Raw genomic sequence first — 24696 nt, 5'->3', positions numbered from 1 at the left:
CTCCGCTCATGGTTATCACTTCCAAAGTTGCAGATAACCATTAACGGAGGTAGTATATTGTTGAAAGGCGATTATTATGTTATACAAAGGTGGTTTCATAACGCATTAGTCCATATCACTATCTCCCCTAAAGCGATTTATTGTTATGGTGGTAAGCATTGTCTACGGAAGGCGACTCAAAGTAAGGGAAAAACCCAGAGTTGAGTTTTCATTCGGAGAAAAGTTTTACCAAGTATCCTATGCTTCTTTCTAGTTAAAAGGATAACAATTCAGGATTGGCCCTAAACAAGATTTGTGCAGCAAAAGAGTTGGCACGAAACTTTGTGCTTAGTTTTTGAACCATCTTTGCGTAGTGCAATTTGCAACCACTGAAGCAACAAAGAAATCCATCACATATATGCCCTTCTAGCTATAACATAATCCCATAGAACCATACAAAAATTTGGGAAAAACTTCCCATTGTTTAGCTGCAAAGTGTTGTCATTTGCTAAAGACTTATGATTTTCTTAGGGCATACCAGATCAATAGTCGAGAATTTCTTTGTGACAAAATTTGATGAAGCTCAATGTTGTGCAGTGTCTTAACTCTTGCAATTGAGGAGAATTGCATTCCAAAGGAAAACATCAACCGCAGGGCTGAAGATGTGGTGCCTGAGTTTAACAGATTGGGTGATATATGCCTGAGATTCTTTTTGGAGGCAGCTTCCGCAAGATGAAAAGGACCAGTGCCGAAGGTAAGATCTCAACAAGCTGCATCAATAGTATAATTGGCAAAAAAATGTCTCAGGTACATGTAGCATGTCGGATTTAGGCTTAAAAACAATAATTTGATGGGAGTAAAAATTATACCATGTAATAGAAAAAGTCCAGGATTGGATGATCCAATACATCGAGGGAGGCATCCGCATCAAATGCAGATACGAGTACCTATATCAGGTGAACGTCAATACACATTGCCTAATCACAGTATTAACATACTTGGATACTTGTTTCAGACACAGGTATGTATCCAAACATGTTGAAGTGTCGAGTAATTGGTGTGAAATAGAGTCCAAAATACTCCTTACCAAGTTAAGCAGAAAAGGTAAATAGGAGCAAGAAGCAACATTGATAGTTTAAGCTCAAACATAGAAAATCAGCAAAAAGACTTTTATGACACCTCAGTGAAGAAGAAGAAGCTCACCACAATACATCTTATGAGAAAGCAGGTGAAACATACAGCTGCTACTGATCCAACCTGACAATGTCAGAAACTGCAAGTTAAGATCTTTATCTTATGGGAAAAAAAGAAATTGGAGGATGAGGAGAGGGAATATGAAATATTGGGATTTGGATGCGGCTGGTTCAGCTTTGGTTCGTTACTAAAGGCACGCTAGAATCTGTTCAAAATTCTAGTTCTGAGATTGTAGAAATTGACTAGCCTCAAATGTATGTCAAGTTTCAAGGTTTTCAACTAATGTTAGAAATTGAATTTATCTGTTTACACTTTTGAAAACATGATTAGAAGTATGAAAATCTGATTTTAGGCAGAGGATTAAAGGTTTCTACTCAATCCAATTCTTTAAAAGACTAATCTGTGTATGGAGAAAATGCAATCCATCAAAAATCTATGTGAGATACTGGACTAAAAATGTTTCAGATAAAAGCACAAACCTCATATAGTTTCTTACTTCTCCCTTTAGATTCAATTGGGAACTGTCTCAGCATTAGAAATAATCTGGAGTCATTCAAGGAAAACACGACTAGTAAACACAATTACAAAGTAGATTGGTATAACAAATATGCATCGGTGTTCAACTTTAGAGGATCAAACATTTAAAATCTGACCTTCGTCCATCATAGAACAAGAAACTGATCGCAGCAACAAGTGAGACAGCTGACAGAATTTAAAGAAGTATGAGAGAGTACGGATATAGTGGTCCCAAAACAAAATATCATCATTAACGAAAAAAAGAACCTGCAATAAAGATCCGTCCAACGGTTTCCACTATTTCATTGTTATACAGCCAAAGAAAAATCCAGATGCAAACCTGAAAGAACAAAATATTAATATCATGTATTCAAACCCCTTAAAAATAAACTGGTAACAAATCACTGACATAAGAAAAATACAAGTAAATGTGAGTTGTAATAAACCTGTATGAAGTAAATTCCAGCATTGAGCAATATGTAAACAAGCCTCAATTTATCAGCTGGTAGATATCTAGCCTGATGATTAAATTAGTAATCACTTGTTAGGCGGCAAAGGAGCTATAATGAGATGTTGTCTGTTACAAACTTACAACTTTGGTACCAAATGTAAGCATGGAAACATCAAATTAGACTCTACCTGATGATCAATCTCTGCCCAAAATAGGACAAGGAGAGTATATGTGGAGAAAAATAGAAGTCCGGGAAGATCCAGTAACACCAACATTAAAACCTATCATAGGATAGACACACAACATGTCAATGCACATTTCTGTACAAATTTTCCAAAGATACAGAATAAAGTGCATTGTGTCAAAATTTGCATGCTCTAGAATTTGCTCAGAGACTTCTATCAAAAGAGACAACTCCTGGTAAGTGATAGCTGGAGAAGATTTATGCATTCAAGAAAAGCGAGTCATAGACTCATGGGCCAACATGAGAGACAAATATGGATGATGGCAAAGACATGATGTCAAGGTTTTACGGTTTGAACTAAACATTCTAAAAAATAAACCTTCAAATGAAACAATAACATAAGCATATATGTATAAATTTTGTCAGCTAAGTCCCTAACTAATCAATGGGAATTAAGAATCATAAATGGCAGTATATACTTGTACAAGGAATATACAAGTAATAGTCTTTTTCAGTCATTACAAGGCATACCAGAAATCCCCCAGTAATCCAGCATGATGGTTACATTGGCATGTCAGACTACAGAGAGAAATTGTGATAATAAACTGATACTCCCTCCATCCTTAAATGCTTTTAAAACCATACATTAAAATTAAAGATTACTTATTGCATGTTAAGGAAGTAAAAACATACACAGTGAAGATGGTTATTGTATCTCAACTCAGAGTCTTTAATATAACCCCTAATGAAGGTCTGTTATGAACTTATACAGCGATGGATGGAATGATAGACTAATTGTACTGCCAATTTCATGATTGCATTTGGTTTCTTAGCTTGTACAGTATCAAAATACATATTGATTGTTAATCACATTATGACCAATTCACAGTGCATAGAGCCATAGAGTGTAAAAAACACCAACACCAGCGTTAAGGAAAGAACGTCTAAGGTATGAAAGAAAACTTACCCTAGGACTCAAAATAAATACTTGCTTGTGCAGGCCAAATACAATTGCCCGAACTGAAAAATATAAATGTCATTGTCAGAACAAATAGGAACAAATAATAACCATTTTACTCAGAAAATTACAAATACAGAATCTAGCCTCACCTCCATTTACAATGAAGTTCATAAGATGAAACACCTTCTGTAAAGTCCATCTATACTCGGGAACTCTCAACTCGATTCTAATTAACTGGACCTGCAGATTATAAACTAATAATTGAGAACAACCAGAAAACAGTTACTTTGCAAAAGTCCATTACAGTGATTCTCCATTGCCATATTAAAAAAAAAAAAAAACACAAGCAGTAAGCTCACTGGCAAAGTGGCAAACACACCGAATATCGAATTTTCAAGTTTCCTCACCATACATTAAATAGATACAAACATCTTGGCATTATAAATTTCAAAGAATGTTAGTTAGACCAATTATCATTCTTCTCACCCTTCCTCCCCTTTTTCCAACATTAAACAGAAGATTATCTGCCATAATATAACAAAACAAAACTGGCTAAATGAGTAAAAAAAAAAGAGCAAATTTATCAAATTCATGATCAAACCAAAAATCCAACTTTGTAAGAAAGTCTAGTCCAAAACATTCAATCTAAACAAAAATAATTCGGCTCGATTTTAATCGGACTTAGTATTTAATTTAAATTAATTACACCCTTACCAAAAATTTACAAACTCCCATAGACTAATCCCAATTCCCAATATCATCCAAACACAAGCATTTTCATCATTGTAACAATCAAAATTCACGTTTTCCAATAAAATTTAGTCATAAAAAATTAAAATAAAGAAAACCCAACATAAATTTCTCAGCATACTACAAATTTAACCATTCAACAAAAAATTTAAACATTCTAGGGAAGAGAGAGTTACCACTTACCAGTGCAACAGAAGAAATAAGGGTAAAAAGAGCAGAAAGAGTGAAAAAGATGGCATCTTGCCACCCAACTGAGTCATTGATTTCATTCCACCAGCTTGTAATTAACCTTCCAATTTCAACATTATTCACCAATTTCTCAAATTCAGATGTCATTGTTGATTCCCACAAAATTTTCTGAGTTGCCCAGAATAATTTGTTTCTGGGTTAAAAAGTTGGAGAAGATGAATCACTGCAGATTAGTGGAAGTCAGCATCCAGTGTTTTGAATAAAGCTCATTGCCAACCAGTCTTGTGGGTTTCTTGCAAGGTCAATGCTTGAATTGACTAGTGGATACCTAAAGCTTTTGATTTTAGATTCAATTTCAATTTTGAAACTTTATTCCCTCGTCCAATTGTCTAAAATTAATACTTCATCCGTTTCTTTGTAGTTGACACGTTTCTTTAATCACGTTTGTCCATGTACAAATTCAATCATTAATATCTCTAATTATTGATAAGAAAAATTCTAAAAAGTTGATATTTTGAAAATATATACCGTGACGAGTTTAACAAGATTCCACGTAACTATATTTTTCATTACGTATAAATCACAAAACACGGTCAAAGGAAAGTGTGTGAATATTGCTAAAGTCAAAGCGTGTCAACAAATTAAAAACGGAGATAGTATATGAATACTCGTACAGTATTATTAAATACATAAGGATATATGTATACTCCATAACGTATTGCAATTGTTTGGGAGTAAGGGTACTAGGGGAATTTCTTTCCTCCTTCATGTACTCTAAATTGTTGACTGTAATTGAGTTGACTTAGGGCCTATTTTGATTCACGGAACTGAGTTGAACTGAATTGATTGGAGCTGAACTGAACTAAACTGAGCTGAACTGATTAGAGTTGAACTGAATTGATTGGAGTTGAACTGAACTAAACTAAACTGAACTTAAATGTTTATGAGAGAAGAAAATTAGGAAATGAACTGAACTGAATTGATTGGAGCTGAACTGAAATTAAGCTGAAGAGAATAGACCCTTAATATGTAAGAGCCTAAGAGGTGCACATTTAATAGTGTGTGTGTGTTTTTTTTTTTTTTTTTTTTTTAATTTTTTTAATCTTACCAAAAAAAAAAAGGGGGGGGGGGGGGGGTTGTATAATATGGAGTACTAAACAAGGTTGTGTAAACTAGACTAAAAAGGGGGATGAAGATGGCGAAGATCTCTTATCGTACCCCTCTCACTTCCAAGCGTTTGTCACATAAAAACTAGACTAAAAAAAATCGTGAGGGGTCGAAGTCTGATTAGGGTATAAGGTCTTGTTTATTTAGACAGTCATGGAATCATGAAAGAATTCAAAGATTAAAAGTCCCTATTTTGAACAAAAAGATAATATTAGAGCATTGAAACCACCTTGTTAAAGTTGTATAAATTATATGAGTATGTATAAATTATAATCACATATGGAGTATTTACGAGCCAAACAAGTAATCGCTTCACAATACAATCTCATATTTATGTCATAAATTGTACAATAAATAGCCTTAAATTAACAAAGATAGTTTAAATTCAATAATAACTGGTTTTGCAAAATATAATCATATTCATGAATCATCATAATCCTGTAAACCAAAAATTATAGCAAATTCAATCAGCGAATGATATTAAATCCAATCTGATAATAAATCTTAGATTATATAAAGTCCAATGCGAAAGTAATTTAGGAATAATAAAAAAATTACTGCAGTAAATAGTAATTAGTGTCTTGTAATATTAATTAAGGAAGCTAATTAGTCAACAACAGGATCCGTGGCGCAATGGTAGCGCGTCTGACTCCAGATCAGAAGGTTGCGTGTTCGATTCACGTCGGGTTCAAACCCCCGATCCTAATACGGATATTTTTTTCATTTTTTTGTTCATTTATATTTATTTGATTTTATGGGTTGGATTTAACCTGCTATTTTTATTTATTACTGTATTTATTTATTTTGGCAAAAGTTAAGACTTTAATTATTAGATAGCTTATCAAATGAATAAATTGGTTGCATTTCTCACATGTAAATGAAGTATTCACTTTCATTTATATTAGGGACACACAATGAATGAAACAATCCCTTTATCTAATGCACAATTGCATTCACTAACTAGGTTAATCATGGAAAAAAAAAAGTTGATTCTTTGTCAAAATGCTCATGGTTCATTGGATATGCAAAATTTGCAACGTAGAGATGTATTAGACTATTATTAGCTTTTACGTGTTTATGAGATATTTAGTTGTATAAACACTTTATATAGGTGATGTATCTGTATCCGATATTTACAAGTTAACAATTTCAATGCATTTCTTACATTCAAAATGAAGTTTTCTCTTTTCTCTTTTTTTGAACACATAAATAGTAAAAGATATTTAGAGACACAATCGTTTACGAATTTACCACATTAGCAGACTAGCAGTAATCTATTACTAGTACCTTCTATCTTACATAAAAATCACACAAAATTTCTCTCCTAAAGTCCTAAGCTAGCAAGTCAACAAAAATTTCATTTTTACAATATTCATATTTTTAACGGCACAAATTTCTCGAGTTTAAAGTGTGTTATTTCCGTATCCATTTAAGTGCAACGAGTCTATCAATTGCACCCTCACTAGTCACTAGCCAACTCCACTCGAGTAGCACCCAATTCTGCATAAAACTTCATAAACCCCCCCAAAAGCCAAAACTAAAACCCTATTCTTTCTCTCTCCTCAACCTTTCTTCAACCTTCAACAATGGCGTTATTCGCCAGATTTCGATCAAGATCAATTCTTCAACTCCGAAACTACTCATTATCTCCCTCATCAATCCTAAGCTCGGATTCCAAAACAATCTTAACAAGCAAAGAGAAATCTAGGGCAGCTCTTTCTCTCCTAAAAACCGAGAAAAACCCAGAAAAAATCCTCGACATTTGTAGAGCAGCTTCCTTAACCCCTGAATCTCACCTTGATCGCATCTGTTTTTCTGTCGCCGTTTCTAAGCTCACTGAATCGAATTACTTCGAGGGTATTCGCGTTTTTATTGAGGATCTTAAGAAACGCCCAGATTTGCGAAACGAACGTTTCATTTCACATTCTATTGTACTATATGGGCAAGCTGGTATGAAACGTTTCTCTTCATTTTCTTATCAATTTCTTCATTTTATTAGATTATTAAGCAATATTGTTGATTTGGGTTGTTGCGAGAACTATGAATTGAGGAATGAATTAATAGGAAAATATTGTTTTGTGTTTGATTTAAAATTGGATTTGGGTATTGGAAATGATGAATTGAGTAATTAATCAATTGTTATTGCTAGAAATGTGTAAATTCTTGGTTTAGCTTCAAATTTGCTGCTAGTTTGATGAATTTGAATTTAATTCCTCAGTATTGTTTCAAAGTAATAATTTTTGCTGAGTAGTGTGTTGGGTCAGTGCAAAGTCAAATTATGAGGAGTTGGATAATGTATATATTCTGTTCATTCCTTGAGGTTGAAGGTGGGTTAGACTTAATTTTACCTTCAAAGATAGAAGTGATGACATTACTGCTTCTAACAGCTTTTTATGAACAAATTTGCAAACTGAATTGGTCTGAACTGTGAATTGAAATCCCTTTTAGATGCCAAAACTAGGTTTCTGGGTTTATTTGTCAGTTTGGACTGATGTATGTGTTGGGTGAAGTTGAATGGGGTTGGAACAGGATTCGGGAGATGACTATGGTGGGAAATTTATAATGTTTGAACTTTGTGATTCAGTTACATTGCTCTGGCTGAATTTGGCTCTGAAAGATAGTTTTAAATGAGGGATTTCACATATAATGATTAATGATATAAGTATATAACACAGTTAAGAGGGAAAGTCTATGGTTTGGGCAAGCTAGAATGAGTATGCAATTATTAGGGTAATAAAAAATGGAGGTATACAAGGGTACGCGATGGAGTAATTTATGTGGTGGTTCTTAATCTTGATGTTCAGATTTTGTTTAACTCTAAAACTTGCCGATGTGATGGAGTAAAGAAGGCATGTCAATCTGACAGCTCAGAACTCAATATTTTCTGGGCATACGTGGGTCAGTGAAACAATTCAAATCTTTTCACCTTAAGAGAATATCATTAAGTTCAAATACGGACATTAATAAATTTATAAGTGCAGATAGGTTTCTAAGGGATACCTTAGTACAATCTACGTTTCAGATGTGTTTCAATAGGGGGCCACCCAAGTTAAGTTATAACTGGCAACTGCATCAAGTTTCTGATAAATTTGGTAAGTTTTACACATTGTTTGGATTGAGAGAATTGGAGTGAAAGGAAGAGAAGAGAAAAGAAGGGATTCATCCTCCCTTCTTTGGATACCTTTTGATAGGGGGGAAGGGAAATTGAAGGATTCATCTTCCCTCCTTCTCTAATTAACCAAATCACTCCAATGTTACCTTCTCCCTCCCCTTCCTCCTCCCCCCCTCTTTCTTCTTCCCTCCCTTTCCTTTCTATTCCACTTTGCTGTCCATACAACCGTTAATAGTTTTGATATGTTGAGATAGGTTAATATCTGTTCAGATAAGTGAACTTGAGGTGATAAGAAATTTAGAACATGGTGTGTTTTTGTTTCTAATTTAGATGCCTAGACCCGGAGTTTCAGTTTATCTTTTTTTTTTGGCCAACAAACTGATGAACAATGCTGTTTGCAGGTATGCTTCAAAATGCCATTGATACTTTTCAGCAAATGGAAGAACTGGGTATACATAGGACTGTCAAATCACTCAATGCTCTGTTGTTTTCTTGCATTGTTGCTAAGAAAACTAACAAGGTCAAGAGAATTTTTACGGATTTTCCAAAAACGTATAACATTCAGCCTGATATTGAAACTTATAATACTGTGATCAAGGCTTTTTGTGAGGCGGGTGAGTCGACTTCAGGTTATTCAATCTTGGCTGAGATGGGGAGAAATAATTTTAAGCCAAATGTAACAACATTCACTCATATGATTTCTGGGTTTTACAAGGAGCAGAAGTTTGAGGATGTGGGAAAAGTACTAGAGTTAATGAAAGAGCATGGGTTGAAACCAGGGCTCAGCACATATAATGTCAGGATCCAGAGTTTGTGTAAGTTGGGAAGGTCATTCGAGGCTAAGGCTCTGTTAGATGGGATGCTTGAAAGGCATATCAAGCCGAATTCAAATACCTACACTAATTTGATCCATGGGTTCTGTAGGGAAGGGAAGCTTGAGGATGCAAAGGCATTGTTTAAGAGAATGATCAACCATGGATGTAAACCAGACACTAATTGCTACTTTACTCTTATATACTTCTTGTGCCAAGGTGGTGATTACGAAACTGCATTGCAGATTGCCAAGGAGAGTATAGAGAAGAATTGGGTCCCGAATTTTACTACCATGAAATCTCTTGTGGACGGTCTGGTGAGCGTATCAAAGGCTGATGAAGCTAAGGAGCTTGTTGCTCTAATGAAGGGGAAATTCCCAAACAATGCTGATCTTTGGAAAGAAACTGAAGAGAAGCTATCACAGTAGGAGGGGACCAAAGAGTTGATCTTCACATGCTTTGTTGGATATCATACAATTAATAACATTGTAGCCGAGATGTCTGCTTGGATACTACTTCATATTTTGTAAAAGCTCCTCTTGGTTCTTAAGCCTGGATACTAAGCTTTTTCGACATAAGATAAGGTCATTAGCTCTTTTTGCTTACTGATGTTTCCTTAGAATCTTTTCTTTGTTGACCTAGTGATGGTGCTTTTTGAATGGCCACTCTCATCATTGCTATTCTAATTATTGTTTTGAAAGCAGCAATAATTTGTGAAATCTAGCTAGAGAACATATACAAACAGTTTTGCTATTTTGTAGACGATTATTTTTAAACAGCTCTGTGTAGCATGTTTTGTAATTTGTATTACTCCATTACTTCCTTAGCTGAGGTGATTATTATAGCTATTGAGATACAAAGATATACAATTAATACCTCTACAGCTTCAGGGAGTCAGCAAGTCGCACACACTAGTCTTCAAGTGATTTGTTAGAGAAAGGGGGCTGGAATTCCGAATTCTGTAATGTGCACACCTTTGTGTGAGTAGAGCATTACATGCAAGATCTCATGTAAAGTGGAAGATAATTTTATGCTTTCAACTTGACGCCATATTATTGATGTGCAAAATATGTTTTTGTTTGGTTTCAACTTGTTAAAAACAGCTTTGCAATTTTTTTTAAGAGCTTTTGTAATCATTATTCAAAATTAGAAGATAGAAAAAGCAAAAATCCTGGAGTTGTGTTCTTTTGTGATAATCTCATGAAATTCAGAGAACAAAAAATGGAATAGTACTCTTGACAAATTGACCAATAGTACATCTTCCCTTTTACATTCCTCTACGCCGCATCTACATCCTAAACTATTAATTTACAAAAAGGCAAAGTACAGGGGACAGGAGGACTAATTACCACATTTTTTGTAATCAGTCCTCACTTGTTAAAACTCTTGCAGCTCGAGAGGTTGGAGTCCGATCATCGCTACAGCTTTCAGGATCTCAAAAATGATCCACTCTCTACTACCCAGTGAGCTTGAAAAGAACAAACTCCGAGTCAATATTAATGCATGACGTAGAGAAGAGTCTGACAGGCCGACCTTGGCGTAGTGCACATCATTTCCATCAAGCGGAACCATTCAACAACTTAAAGAGTGAAGCGGTGAATATTCCACCTTAACGACTCCTTACTTTAGAGAGTGATCTGTTCCTCATGTGCTGCACTCCATATGCTGCAGTTGAACCCACTGTTGTAGAAGCCACAAGCCAGCTGCACCAAATAACATATATCCAGCTTTGCTTAGTAGCTCATGTTAACCAAATGGTATAAACAACGATACTTTTTCACCAATATACCTCAGATATGTGATATATGTCTGTGTCTCAGGAGTCCCAAGTTCAGGCTGCAGCAAGGCACCAGCGACTAAGATGATCTGGAAAAATGTATTTACCTGCACAAAGACTTGTCATGGCCTGAAAAGGACACATGCCCCATAACACAATCCAGGAAGCAGGAACTGAGCTCCACAAAAACCAAAAGACTCACCTTGCTGATGAATAAAGGTTCAATTTTTTCAGGACGCGTTCCATCAATGTTGAAGAAATCATACCAACTCTTCCACTGTACAAAGATCTCTGTTTTTAAAGCAGCAAAATATATATTTTCCCCCTTGACAAAAGCTACCAATTCATGAGAGGAGACTGACCTGCCAGCTTAAGCTACTACCTCTTTTGTAGAAAGCACCGCCAACAAGCATTACGTCCCGCAGCACCACTATGCTAACAAGCCCGGCTTCACATTATCACCAAAGCTTCATAATTAGTTCTCCAAAAATGTAAACACTACTGAGTTATGTTCTTCTTTCTGTGTGTGTGATTTTACACCCAATAGCAAGAATATTTATGCATATACTTTTACCAAACAAATTACCCATGAATGGCATAGGACTAATTCAAACGCATATCCCAGACTTGATTCAAATGGTTCATCAAATAAAGACCACAACGGTAACACTTGAAGCATCACAAAATTATAAAACTTCAGGAACCAGAAAATGGGAAATTTAATAAGACATATCGACTCCAATTTATATTTGGCTTCTGTGTTCTATTCCTCAAGGCACGAAAATTCCATAGAAGTAGATAAAACATCAAATGGAGCAGAAGGGATGACATTTGCAACTCAAACTAAACCAAACAAGCAATTCCAAAAATCTTATAACATTCTTATTTGTAAAGCATCAAGGAGGCTGTAAATTTAATTTAGAACAGAGATAACTATTTATTAAGCTATTGCTGCTATCCCAATGCAAGCATTGAACAGAGCCTACATACGAAATATGGATCATCATTCTTTTTCCTAACCCACATGTAAACAGATAGGTCACTTACAATGTAGAAGACCTTTCTCTACCATTGCCACAGCAACACATCCAACTAAAACCTGTACCACCAAAATGCATAATTGCAGACCTTTAAGATAAGTGGACAGATGTATCATTCTTTTGTGTGTGTAAAATTTCTCAAAGAATGAAGCTTGGAAGAGAGAATTGTAGTGTATCATTCTTATATGTATTGTGTGTGAAATTTCTCAAAGAATGAAGCTTGGAAGAGACTAAGAGAGTATTATAGCTCCTTTACCTTATCCGCAAGAGGATCTAGATAAGAGCCAACAGCTGAATTAATGCCCATCTTCCTGGCAAGAAATCCATCCAGCTACATAAACAAAAAGACTTAGGTCTTGATCATAAAAAAAATCTGATGACACAAGATTGAAAGACATTCTCACCCAATCAGAAGCACCAGAAATGGCTAATCCTGCAAATGCCGGAAGATACCATTCATTTACAATCATCCTGCACATAATCAGATGTTCAGATCACACATTAAAACCTCCTTTTTATCCTCCAGTCAATCAGTCAAAAACCTCCCCAATCCTCCGGACCAATAAAAGACAGCATGAAATTAGCACTAGCCAAAGGTATACAGGTAAACTCTTATTGCAAGCATAAGTTCAACATGACTATGAAGACAGTCAAGCCAAAATCTAATAAGTGCATAAGTTCAACATATTTGACTGCTCCTCATTTACATAACACAATTGCATACATGTTAATGTGGTTTTAAAAAAATCTACAAATTCTAAACCAAACCCTTGCCTTTACAACAGTCTCCACAGGACTGTAGCCCTTTTTATTTATAGTCTTGTGAATTGCGATAGAGTTCATTGAAACCGGCAACAAACTCACCATAGCTATCCCCCCTCCCCCCAGGCCAAAATAAAGCCACAAATGAAACTTTGCGACTGGACAAAGATTTGTCTAGTCTTCTTCATAAACTCATATCCTGGGTTAAAGCTTACAGAAACTTTATGCTCCGTATCATTCTAATAAGAGTATGACACTCTCTAATTTGAAATTAATAGGGCATATACTTACTATATTACCACAATGTTGAAATAATAGTTTGTCACGTATAATAGTGATCAACCAATGAGGTCTAGGCCTAGTGTTATAAGGGCATGTGTACGATAGGTCACAAGTTCGAAACTTCTTCCCCGATTTGTAATTTGTATCGCCATTGTAGCTCATCCACAACCAAAATCGATCATAGTAGCTTTCTAATAGTACTAAAAAGTTATGTTCTTGAATCTTGATAGTAGTTCTTAACACAATACAATTACAAAAACAAAGCAAAATTGAATATTTTCTAGCTAATTCAAGAGCAATTGAGCTTAAAATGCTTACCAACCAAGCAAAGGACCCGAAAGCAACCGCGCAAACGAGACGAAATTAGGCAAATTGACAATGCTATCAACCAAACCACCGCCATTAACATCAACCTTAGCATCAATACTCTCAACCCTCGCATCCGAAGAAGGCTTAACAAACCCTAAATTGATCGGAAACCCTAATTTAGCATTCTGCAGAATCTTCAAGCTACGGGGCAAAACGACGTCGCTTCGAACAAGAAGTGGGGTAGCAGATTGAGAGAGCATCCATGGAGATGAAGAGAGGAAGAGGGGTCCATTGAAGAGAGAGAATGAAGGGGAGATGATGACGTCAGAGGAAAGAGGAGAGAGAAAGCGAGATTGAGAATGCAGAGGAGAGAGAAAAGGGTTTCGAGAAAATGGTTGCTGGGATTTGATTTTGGAGATGATTTTGAGATTAGGGTTCTTGATGATCTTCTGAAGGGATCTGAAGATCGCCATCGTTGTTGAGCTTGAAGATCAATTGAGCATTGAATTCAATTGAATTGGTTTTTTTTTTTTTAATTTCGAACAGTTAATTTAAAGTGTAATTTAAATTAGGGTTTGTAATAACAAATTAACAAGTGATTAAATTAATTGGGGAGGAAGAAAGAAAGAAAGAAAAAATGGAGGTTTAAGCAGGGTTTTTTAGATGGGAAGAAGAAGATGAGAGGTGGCACAACACGTGGTTGACTAGCTATCCATTTTAATTCCATTAGTCATCGTTGGAAACTTAGATTAGGAAGAAATGAAGCTACATACGAGTGTGTGTTTGTGGCCGTGCCTCGTGTCGAACCCATTTATTTCAGAATTGGCTCGGTTCGGTCGATTGTCTGGTTCACTTTCTTATGTGTCGTGTTGAATCTTTCAAACAAGACGAGGCAAATAAAAAAAAAATAGTCGTATGATACACGGTCGACCAAATATGCATGAATCGATATGATAGCATGTTTGTGTCTATTTGTTTCGTGCATGAGCTATGCTTTTTTACATGTCAGGTTGGATCGTGCCATAGGGGTGCAAATCATGTAAGCTACATCTATCGTTAAATGAAAGTGAATCGATGTGGTATCTAAAACGACGTAATAATTTAATGATTACTCTTAGGTTAAAGTGGAACTTTTAAGTGGTGAAATTTTAAAAGTTACAAATAGGATAAGAAACCCAAGAAATAATATGAAACATTGCTATCATGTACAGATGGAAATGGGTCGGGTTCGGGACATGTGGAGCATCACCCGCATCCATCACCTACTTCCACCCACCCAACTCAATTCATCCATCCATCACCCGCGGATGAAACGGATAGTTCGGAAGATAAGCTACTTGCTACCGCTAATTTTACCAAACAGGACCTTTATATTAACTTATTTTTCTCAAGTGATCATAATAGAATCTTGTCCCTTGATAAAATAGTAAATTGTTGACTTATTGCCACTAAGTTATCATATTGATCATTCCCTTGACCCTAGTACTACTCATATATGTCAATATGTCTTGATGTCAATACGTATTACTTGGTACGTTATTTTATAAATTAACCACCTATGCAATTACCCAAACAAAAACCTTAGAACTTTCCAACAAACATCAATTTTCATTTAGTAATTAATCACACAACATTGACAATAATGCTACACATATTACTCTAGTCTTTTATGATGTTAATGTAGTCGTGTATACAATATACATTTAGTCTTGGTACCATGCTCTAATTCCGACCTTATGATATAATGTTGTTAGACTACTATTTATTTATCTATTTGTTTATTTATTTTTGACGGTTATTTAAATATTTGGTCAAACATCTTTGCATAATGTACCCATCAAAAAAAAAAAAAAAAAATAGAGAGGGACGCGCGGGATATAAATTACGTAAATCAAATTACTATGAAATAATGATCAAGAATTTGAGATGAAATAATGCTACCTTTTTTATTACACCAATTTATTTCATTCCTTTGCATCATACATACACTAATTTGAACTAACTTATGTAGTGTTTTTTTCATCTGATTTTTACATATTTTATCAAAATTTATTACTCTTTATTACTTGCGAAAAGAATACAGTCTTAATTCAACTTACTTAAATTTAAAGCCTTTTTTGTAAGTATATAATAATGATCATTTGATCATGTATCTACTTAATTAGAAAGTACAAGTACATGCATGCATGAATGATAAAATGATCATTAAAAATAATTAATGACTATTAGGATGATGCTGACACGAGGTTGACCAAGATCAGATATAATACACCTTAGTTTAAAAATCATCCAATAAAAGTTAAAAGTTTACGGAAAAAAAAGAGATAAACATGAATAAAAAAAGGAAAAAAATAAAATAAAAAAGATGAGATAATTAATTCAGTTAAAAAAACAAATTGTCAACCTAATCACATACATATGGTCGTGCAGCCAATACATAGTTGTAATGTTGTAACAAACAAAAATTGCAGGCCTAGACTTGTAATATGCCAACTGTTTCAATTTAATTATAAATGGAAATAAAATGGGAAATATTTGTATTTATTAATAAAATTAAGTTAGAGAAAAAAGAGGGTTTTTAATTTTTATTATATATAATAAAATTTAAAGGAGGGAAATTGATATAGTAATGAATGGTTAATGATAAAAAGCTAAAGGAGGAAAAGTTAAGTTTGGGGTGTTTGCATTTTTGAAGGAAAATAATTATTAAGGAAGGAGGGCATAATAAGCTGAAAGAAGATGATCTTTCTAGGCTGCTGCAGGGCGGAAATCCTCGACGAGGAAGGCCGTAGCAGCAGCAGTAGCAGCCTCGTGTCGACGCCGAGGAAGAGCAACAGGTGGAGGAGGAGGAGGAGTGGTAAGAGAGCCATTATGAATAATAACGGGAATTATCATGCTAAGATGTCTATTGCTACCGTTGTTAAGACCTTCTCTTTCAGAACTACTACAAAAGGTTTTCTTTTCTTTTTTTTTTTTCAAAATGCTAATTAATTATGTTTTTCAAACTTTAATGATTTTGAAAATTATCTTACATGAAATAAACATGATGATTAATTAAACTATTTGGTTTGTATGTTAATACGTTATGATTTTAGGGATGATGATAATATTGATGTACATATGTATTTTTTGCGTTAAGAACGTGTTTCCTCCTTTTTGCATTTTTTTTTTTAATTTTTTGAATATCCAATTAAAACCCAATTTCATGGTAGAAATAATACGTGATATTAATCCTCACCGATATTGTCCCGATCAAATTAAAATTAATAATACATAGTATATAATATCGATAGATTTATATTGACAAGAAAAGACAATATATTTGTATAATGATCTAAATTGACCGGAACACCTTATAACCCGAATGCCTTATTTGTAATGTCGAAATGAAGAATGATGATGGTCTTAGATCATGTCAAATCGATGTAAGCAACACCCAAAGAAATAATTATTGCCTAATTTAATTTGTATAATATTGACTTTTTTTGTTTATTCAATTCTAACAAGAGTCCCTAACTTTTTTTGTATCATATAATCATATTTGTGTTCTTGTGTATCAATGTATGTCATAGGTAAGAAGAAACAACAAACGGTTGAGTATTCTGACCGATCAATCTCCGGCCAAAAGATTTCAGCAGCTCAAACATTCACATTTCGACAAATGGCTAACGCGACCAATAACTTCAGCATTGATAATCTTGTAGGTGAAGGCGGATTTGGGAGGGTGTACAAAGGTTACCTTCAAGGTGTAGACAAGGTAATGTCGTACTTCCTTTTAAAAAAAATTGCAACACCTTGACTTCTGCATTTTTAGTACACGAATTTTGATAACGTATTATGAATGTTGTTAGGTGGATTTGTCTCAACATGTTTTTATAAAACTAAACTTTAATTAAATATTAATGTTTAAGTTGTGTATTGACAAATATGTTGGTCAAACAATTGCAATTTTAAAAAACGAAAGTATTATATATGATTTTTTTTTTTTTGACAAAAGAAAGTATTATGATTAGTCTAGAATCATACGTTTGTGAAAAACCAATGTATATCAGCTTAATTTGTCGCGAATATGGATGAATGATCTTTAATTTTTTATATATGTTGTTGTTTGAATCAGGTTGTGGCAGTGAAGCAGCTTGATAGGAATGGACTGCAAGGAAACAGAGAATTTCTATCAGAGGTTTTCATGTTAAGCCTTGTTGATCACCCAAATCTTGTCAATTTGATTGGATATTGTGCAGATGGTGATCAGAGAATCTTAGTATATGAATATATGGCTTTTGGATCCTTGGAAGATCATCTTTTAGGTAATATCAATTTCTTAATAGTTGCAATCTTCTAGTATAATCATGTAGCATTCTTAATCTTAATGTAGCTAGACGTGTCATTCGTACCTTTCGTGTTTTGTTTCCATTACCCACTTTTTAGGGTTATCGAAATCTTCATTTAAAATGATCAGGTTTAGGTTGAGTCAATTTCATTCTCAAGTTCATATCATCTATTGATCTTATACAATATGTTATTTGTTAGCTTAATAGTTCATTTTTTAGATAAATTTACACGGGCTATCAAGTTATTTTTGGTCGGATTTTAGCAGGCCGAGTCAATTGTTTGACTAGTCTATTGACACCTATTCTAGATCTTCCTCCGAACACGGAGCCCTTGTCTTGGCAGACAAGGATGAAGATAGCCGAGGGAGCTGCCAAGGGGCTCGAGTATTTGCACGAGACTAGCAAACCACCAGTGATATATCGCGATTTTAAAGCATCAAACATCCTATTAGACGAAGAATTTAATCCTAAACTCTCAGACTTTGGGCTAGCTAGAATTGGTCCAACTGGGGACAAAGAACATGTCTCGACTAGAGTCATGGGCACGTACGGATATTGTGCACCCGAGTATGCCATGACTGGTAAGCTCACCACAAAATCCGACGTTTATAGCTTTGGAGTTGTCTTCCTTGAGCTCATTTCAGGAAGGAGAGCTGTTGATACTACTAAACCAACAGCTGAACAAAACCTCATTTCTTGGGTATGTCTAAATTCTTAAACTAGCAACTCCGCTATAATTGTTTCAATTTTTTGTTGTGCAAATTTGTAGAGGCTTTGACAGTTATGATGTTTAATTATCTATTAGTAGAAATCATAAAAATTTGTTACATTAAGGCCCTGTTCTCTTCACCTTAAAAAATAATATTAAGTAAAAATAATTTCAGTTCAGTAAAAATAAGTTCAGTTCAGTAAAAATAAGTTCAGTTCAGCAAAGTTCAGTTTTATTAAAGAAGAATTATAATAGAAAATCAGTAAAAATAATTTCAGTTTAGCAAAAATAATTTCAGTTCAGTAAAATTTATTTGAGTTCAGTAAAAATAATTTAAGTTCAGTAAAAATAATTTCAGTTCAGCAAAATTAAGGTGAAGAGAATGGGGCCTAACAATAATATTTAGGCATTGTGTTACACAATTATTTTTATTACATCTAGGTTAGTACTATTAGTCAAAAGTCTCAAAACTAATTTTATTTACCATTCCAAGTTTTTGTGTAGGATATATTGGATTTAAAAGCGTTTTTTAACCTAATTTGGTCATAGTTCACATAACCCAATCCTCCTTTCTTGAATATTGTGGATTTGGGCTTGGCAAAAATTGGTTGTACTACAACCTTATATGGCCCGACCTATGATCAGCTCTATTATGTATATAAACTATACGTGTTTATCTCATGTTGACATTTGTAACGCGTAATTTTTCACCATCTTGTAGGCACAACCACTCTTTAAGGATAGAAAGATGTTCACAAAGATGGCAGATCCACTACTAAAAGACAAGTATCCAGTGAAAAGTTTGTATCAAGCCCTTGCAGTAGCAGCAATGTGCCTACAAGAAGAAGCTAGCACAAGACCTTTGATTAGTGATGTTGTAACTGCCTTGGCATTCCTATCGAAACCGGAAGATGACTATGAAAGCCCTAGGAATTCTGTCATCATACATGCTGTCGAAGAGGAAGACATGGAGGATGATCATGAAGAAGATTATCATAAAGACGATGAAAATGAAGATGAAGATGAAGATGATGATAAGAAGGTGCACCAACATGGTTATGTGGTAGATATAGATGAGTCCTCGCCTAACCGGCATTTCGAAACTAGTCACCCTTTTCCTATGCCGGATAGTAATGCGTGATATGAATGTTGTGGTGTAGATTTTGCCTATTTTGGGCCATTCATTTGTATTTATGAAATGCTAGAGCATGTAGATTGTAGCCAAATTAAAATTTCTCCCTCAATGAACATTAATAGATTATTAAAGGGGTTTATTATGATATGAACTTGTTTCTTAAACTCCTATTTGGTACTAAATGATTCAAGCTAAATTCATAGCTAAACCCTTTTCTTTGAGAATGGTTGAAATGTGTGATAATTTTTTTGATTTTTCTCTAGGTGGAGAAATCATTACAATCGATCTACTCCGTCTTTAGGTATGATTATTTCGTCTTGTATAATAATCGTGACTCATAACTAAGAAATACGGGTTTTTAAAATGGTATACGTAGAATTGGTCCCTTAATTGTTGAAACACACAATCAAGTCACAAGACAATTAGGTTGTTGGTAGCTAGATGAATGGGCTTATCAACTTTCTATAATCACCTCATTTCAAATGTTTCGTTGAGTTAAACTATCATTAGGATATAATTGATTATTCACAATCTATTCACAAAATTAACAATAAATGTTAGCTTTTAATTGATTTGACTCATTACAAGACTCATAACCTAACACCTAACTAATCTATAACTTTCCACCCATTTAAACCGGCATGGATCCGACCTATCACCTAAACTAAATTTCTCAACTATAAACAAAAAAGGGAAGACTCAAATACGCTTCCTAACCCATAAAATGCCCAATCTAACCAAACACCTGATCGAATCAACCCACAAAGTAGCCCAAGTTGTGTCGGCCCATACTAACCCGGTGGTCTTATCTGTGTCACCATGGCCCATCCCAACACACAACGAGCACAACCCAACTCGACATGTTGGCTATCTCTTGACAATTCCATGTACGAAATAAATAAAAGATGAGCAAAAAAAAACAACACTTCATGAGTAGTTTATGCTAGTACAAGCAACACCACGATTGTATCACTTTGTATAATTAAATCACACGAAGACGGTTGTATTCACTATCCTATTGGCTTGGATTCTAATTCCTAACAAAAAAATAAAAAAAAATAAAAAAAATAAAAATCCCAAATCCGTTTCCTAACCCATAAATCACTCAATCCAACTCAACTCGTACATGATTCGATCAACCCTTAAACCAGCCAAAGTTAGGTGGGCCTCAACCAACCCAGTCCCACCTCGGGTTTTGCCGTGCCCCATCCCAACTTACATCGAACGTAACCCAACCCAACCCAGCCTAGACCGACCCATAGGCCATCTCTTGACCCCATTTTATATCTGAAATAAAGAATAGAGCTACAGAAAAACATGACATAAAATTTATAATTTGTACTGGCTACCAAAGAAACCACGAGGGCCACGCTATGTGTAATTAAATTCTTGCGAAGGCGGTCGTATTCACAATCCCATTGACTTGGATTCTAATTTCTTGCACAATATCAAATTCTTTTCAAATTAAATCTTCATCACTATATAATCTTCCAGTTGCTCAATATCATTTTTTTTGGCAACTTCTGAAACTACAAGAAATCAAAAAATGGCGATTGATGAAAGTGTAGAAGAGGAAGAAAGGGCGTTATTATTAAATAATCAGAACTCACATCATGAATCCCCTAAACCCAGAAGAAGGGGTGGTCTACTTACTCTGCCTTTCATAATTGGTACAACTTAATTTCTTCTATTTAAGCATTTTTCCAATTCTTTAATTAGCTTATACTTCTTTCTGATTTTGGAAATTTTGAATTTAGTTGCTTTGGATTATATTCTTTGTTTTGACGGTTTTGATATATGCCAAAATCATGCTTTAATCAGTGTTATTATTGCTTATTTAATGCTTAAAGTTTACACTTTTAGTGGGTTGTTTGCCTTTTTTTGTGGTTTTGCATCATTAAGTATATTCTGTTTGTTGGATTAGAAATACTACTGAAGTATATAGCATATTCATGCTTCAATTGGTGTAATTAATGCTTAATGTTTATACTTTTGATGGGTTGTTTGCATTTTTTGGTTTTGCAATTTGATTTTTGTGGGCAGTGAATGAGTCATTTGAGAAGGTAGCAAGCTATGGTTTATTGCCCAACATGATATTTTACTTGATGAATGTGTATCACTTGGAAGCTGCAAAAGGGAGTATCATATTGTCACTATGGTCTGCTTCTTCCAATGTACTGGCCATTTTTGGGGGGTTTCTCTCAGATTCTTACTTGGGTCGTTTTCGGGTCATTGCTTTTGGGACTTTTTGCAGCCTTCTTGTAAGTTGATATTTGGATTGTTTTAATGTCTTGTTTTAAATATTTCCAATTCAGGGTTCTTACTGTTTTTGGGGAATTTTATTAGGATTCTGAATATTTCTATCTTCTTTTGTGCCTGGAATAATTTATATACTAAGTAGTTAATAGAGTATTTGATAAAGTAGGACATGTTGGTTTGAATTTATGCTCATTGTGACGGCATATGATTGCAATGCTGTTAATTTTCCTACTGCCTTGCTAGGAGAAGCTTTTTGGGCCCCTTACATTAAATTCTATGTTTGTTCTGTTATTGGAGTATGTGACTTGTGGCTCTGTAAATGATAATGAAAATTATACTATTAAGCGAGTTAGATGATATTGTAAAGGAAAGATCCATGGTAAGATTTCTTATGAAAGCAATGTATTGTCATTTTAGTAAACTATACATTGCCATTAGAGTTCTAATGTGGATTAGGGTTATTTCCACAAGGTTAGGGAAATTGTGAATACTTCTCTAGCTTGAACACAGTGATAGGCTTTTGTCAGACTTCATATATAATTTGAATCTAAAGAAGAATTCCTTTTTTGTTAGTGGGCATCATTAAGTTGAAAAATCTGTAGCAATTTCTTGGAGAAAAAAGTTATCATGCTTAACCCTTGACTTGTTGTTAATTAACAGACAGTATGCATCAGTAAACTGAGAATCTGCGTGATCATTTTCTACAGGGAACAATCATGCTTTGGTCAACTTCTATGATCCCTTGGATGAAACCTGCACCTTGTGCAAAGTATAGTAAGGATTGTGACACAGCTACTTCGCTTCAATATCTTGTTTTGTTTGGCTCTTTTGGCCTAATCTCCATTGGAGCTGGTTGTGTGCGACCTTGTTCCTTGGCTTTTGGGGCTGATCAAGTGAATGATAAAGAGAACCCCAATAATGAAAGGGTTTTAGATAGTTTCTTTAACTGGTATTATGCCTCAACAGGATTGTCTACTATCATTGCCCTGACATTTATTGTGTATATCCAAGATAAATTTGGCTGGCAAATTGGATTTGGTGTGCCTGCAATTTTGATGGTTCTTTCTCTTGTGACCTTCCTACTCGGTTCTCCATTGTATGTACATATAAAGGCCAAAGAAAACTTATTTCTCGGTTTGTTTCAAGTTCCAGTAGCTGCATACCGAAGAAGGAAAATTAGTTTCCCTGTTAATGCTGCTGAAGTGCATTACTATTGCGAAAATGACTCTGAGGTCACTGCCCCAAGTGATCACATAAGGTACACTTAATTAGTTTGACATCCTTCATAACTGATTGTCTGAATACTTCTGCCACCGACCTCACAGTGTTTTACGGTTTAGTTTGACATTCTTCATCACTGAATGTCTATATACTTCTGCAACCAGCCTCACAATGCTTTGTGGTTTCTTGTTTTCTAATTCAATTGAAGCTATATAGAACTCGGAATTACCATATATCCAACATTGATATGAGTTAGTGGATAACTTCTTCATTTTCATAAATTTTGGTCTACAATTACGTGCCTAAATACCCTTTTCCATGTTAGGGTGTCTACTATTTGACATTGTCCACATGGATTTTTAAGGTGAAATGAAGAGTCCATGTAAGATAGCTCAAATTTCCTAGGTTTTTACGGGTGGAACACTTCTAATAGTGTAATTAGCTATCCATATTTAGTTGATTGTGCTGTATCTGCTGCAATTTGTAGGTGTTTAAACAGTGCTTGCGTAATTATAGATCCTGCAAGGGACTTGAATCCAGATGGATCTGCATCAAGCCCTTGGAACCTCTGCACTGTGGAGCGAGTGGAAAGGCTTAAATCTATTTTAAGAATTATGCCTATGTGGACTACAGGAATCATGATGCTAGTAGCTCTAAACAACAGCTATACAACCCTTCAAGCAAAAAGTATGGACCGACAGATCATTTCAGGTTTTGAAATTCCAGCGGGTACTTTTCAAGTTTTTTCAATTGTAACTATTACGTTTTGGGTAGCATTTTATGATCGTGTTGTCGTGCCGTTGATGGCCAAGTACCTTAGCATGCCACGCGGGCTTGGACCTAGAGTTCGTATGGGAACTGGGTTACTGTTATCATGTGCGTCACTGATAATTGCTGGAGTAGTGGAGTCCATTAGACGAAAAGTTGCTATTGATGAGGGATTGGAAGATAAACCTGATGCAGTAGTCAACATGTCAGCACTGTGGTTGGCGCCACAGCTTGTGGTGCTAGGATTTGCTGAGGCCTTTAACGCTGTTGGCCAGATAGAGTTTTATTATGCTCACCTGTCTAAGAGCATGTCAAGCATTGCAATGGCTATATTCACACTAGGAATGGCGGTATCAAGTGTGGTGGGTAGCCTCTTGGTTAATCTTGTTGATACTTTTACAAGCACTGGGGGAAAAGTGAGCTGGTTATCAAGCAATCTGAATAAGGGTCATGTGGACTACTATTACTGGTTGGTTGCTTTTCTGAGTTTGATTAATTTCCTGTATTTTCTTCTGTGTTGTCGAGCATACGGCCCATCTGAGAGTTACAGTCACAGTCACAGAAGCAAGCGTTATGATACTGTAGAACACGATTCAGCTTGATTACTACGTGCCCTTTTTGGGTCCTTTTGTTGTTTATGTATACTTTTGTTAGTATTACTATCTGTAACATTATTGATCTAATAATGTTAGAACAATAGCTTTCACTTCGTTTTTTCCTTCAAGAGCAACTTTTAAGCTTCTTCTATATTTTTGGTTGACATAATTGATCTAATAATGTTAGAATTA

General features: G+C 34.9%; 5 protein-coding genes and 1 non-coding gene across 7 annotated transcripts; 4 read left to right on the top strand and 2 right to left on the bottom strand.

Moving 5' to 3' along the window:
- Nucleotides 1–372: 372 nt before the first annotated feature.
- On the bottom strand, nt 373–4536 carry LOC145635379 (tobamovirus multiplication protein 1-like). Its single transcript, XM_081686659.1, has 11 exons — nt 4219–4536; nt 3435–3525; nt 3292–3344; nt 2329–2421; nt 2136–2207; nt 1957–2029; nt 1827–1875; nt 1653–1716; nt 1183–1236; nt 849–926; nt 373–749 (listed from the first exon to the last, which is right to left on the bottom strand). The coding sequence occupies exons 1-11, from the start codon at nt 4369–4371 to the stop codon at nt 657–659; spliced, it is 873 nt and encodes a 290-aa protein (XP_081542785.1). The 5' UTR covers nt 4372–4536; the 3' UTR covers nt 373–656.
- Nucleotides 4537–6010: 1474 nt separating this feature from the next.
- TRNAW-CCA (transfer RNA tryptophan (anticodon CCA)) lies at nt 6011–6082 on the top strand. Its single transcript has one exon. It is a non-coding gene; the product is annotated as a tRNA-Trp (tRNA).
- A 762-nt stretch (nt 6083–6844) lies between these two features.
- On the top strand, nt 6845–10175 carry LOC145636413 (pentatricopeptide repeat-containing protein At1g11630, mitochondrial-like). Its single transcript, XM_081687972.1, has 2 exons — nt 6845–7341; nt 8905–10175. The coding sequence occupies exons 1-2, from the start codon at nt 6978–6980 to the stop codon at nt 9741–9743; spliced, it is 1203 nt and encodes a 400-aa protein (XP_081544098.1). The 5' UTR covers nt 6845–6977; the 3' UTR covers nt 9744–10175.
- A 33-nt stretch (nt 10176–10208) lies between these two features.
- On the bottom strand, nt 10209–14193 carry LOC145636415 (cardiolipin synthase (CMP-forming)-like). The gene is made up of 8 exons (XM_081687976.1): nt 13495–14193; nt 12537–12603; nt 12389–12463; nt 12140–12191; nt 11455–11540; nt 11295–11369; nt 11105–11199; nt 10209–11018 (listed from the first exon to the last, which is right to left on the bottom strand). The coding sequence occupies exons 1-8, from the start codon at nt 13956–13958 to the stop codon at nt 10925–10927; spliced, it is 1008 nt and encodes a 335-aa protein (XP_081544102.1). The 5' UTR covers nt 13959–14193; the 3' UTR covers nt 10209–10924.
- Nucleotides 14194–17044: 2851 nt separating this feature from the next.
- Nucleotides 17045–19854, top strand: LOC145637331 (putative serine/threonine-protein kinase PBL23). The gene is made up of 4 exons (XM_081688791.1): nt 17045–17242; nt 17603–17792; nt 18125–18516; nt 19247–19854. The coding sequence occupies exons 1-4, from the start codon at nt 17045–17047 to the stop codon at nt 19664–19666; spliced, it is 1200 nt and encodes a 399-aa protein (XP_081544917.1). The 3' UTR covers nt 19667–19854.
- Nucleotides 19855–21008: 1154 nt separating this feature from the next.
- Nucleotides 21009–24696, top strand: LOC145636411 (protein NRT1/ PTR FAMILY 1.2-like). 2 transcript variants are annotated; one of them, XM_081687970.1, is made up of 4 exons: nt 21009–21330; nt 21704–21921; nt 22627–23177; nt 23628–24696. In XM_081687970.1, the coding sequence occupies exons 1-4, from the start codon at nt 21207–21209 to the stop codon at nt 24508–24510; spliced, it is 1776 nt and encodes a 591-aa protein (XP_081544096.1). In that variant the 5' UTR covers nt 21009–21206; the 3' UTR covers nt 24511–24696. The 2 variants fall into 2 exon arrangements, with proteins under 2 accessions (XP_081544096.1, XP_081544097.1); XM_081687971.1 differs by lacking the exon at nt 21704–21921 and having other exon boundaries at nt 21194–21330.

The sequence above is a fragment of the Chenopodium album genome, chromosome 6 (genome assembly GCF_948465745.1).
Source record: "Chenopodium album chromosome 6, dcCheAlbu1.1, whole genome shotgun sequence".
NCBI classification, from domain to species: domain Eukaryota; kingdom Viridiplantae; phylum Streptophyta; class Magnoliopsida; order Caryophyllales; family Amaranthaceae; genus Chenopodium; species Chenopodium album.
The sequence above is the reverse complement of the archived record's forward strand: the minus strand, read 5'-3'. Positions and strand labels throughout refer to the sequence as shown.

Coding starts and splice junctions, on each gene's coding strand:
- LOC145635379 (XM_081686659.1), bottom strand. CDS start 4,371: ATGACATCTGAATTTGAGAAATTGGTGAATAATGTTGAAATTGGAAGG. Junction 1,876..1,956: donor TGGACGGATCTTTATTGCAG/GTTCTTTTTTTC, acceptor AAATTCTGTCAG/CTGTCTCACTTGTTGCTGCG. Junction 1,717..1,826: donor TTGTTCTATGATGGACGAAG/GTCAGATTTTAA, acceptor GAATGACTCCAG/ATTATTTCTAATGCTGAGAC.
- LOC145636413 (XM_081687972.1), top strand. CDS start 6,978: ATGGCGTTATTCGCCAGATTTCGATCAAGATCAATTCTTCAACTCCGA. Junction 7,342..8,904: donor TGTACTATATGGGCAAGCTG/GTATGAAACGTT, acceptor TGCTGTTTGCAG/GTATGCTTCAAAATGCCATT.
- LOC145636415 (XM_081687976.1), bottom strand. CDS start 13,958: ATGGCGATCTTCAGATCCCTTCAGAAGATCATCAAGAACCCTAATCTC. Junction 12,464..12,536: donor TTTCTGGTGCTTCTGATTGG/GTGAGAATGTCT, acceptor TTGTTTATGTAG/CTGGATGGATTTCTTGCCAG. Junction 11,370..11,454: donor GTAGTAGCTTAAGCTGGCAG/GTCAGTCTCCTC, acceptor ATCTTTGTACAG/TGGAAGAGTTGGTATGATTT.
- LOC145637331 (XM_081688791.1), top strand. CDS start 17,045: ATGTATGTCATAGGTAAGAAGAAACAACAAACGGTTGAGTATTCTGAC. Junction 17,793..18,124: donor CTTGGAAGATCATCTTTTAG/GTAATATCAATT, acceptor CACCTATTCTAG/ATCTTCCTCCGAACACGGAG. Junction 18,517..19,246: donor AACAAAACCTCATTTCTTGG/GTATGTCTAAAT, acceptor ACCATCTTGTAG/GCACAACCACTCTTTAAGGA.
- LOC145636411 (XM_081687970.1), top strand. CDS start 21,207: ATGGCGATTGATGAAAGTGTAGAAGAGGAAGAAAGGGCGTTATTATTA. Junction 21,331..21,703: donor TACTCTGCCTTTCATAATTG/GTACAACTTAAT, acceptor TTTTGTGGGCAG/TGAATGAGTCATTTGAGAAG. Junction 21,922..22,626: donor GGACTTTTTGCAGCCTTCTT/GTAAGTTGATAT, acceptor CATTTTCTACAG/GGAACAATCATGCTTTGGTC.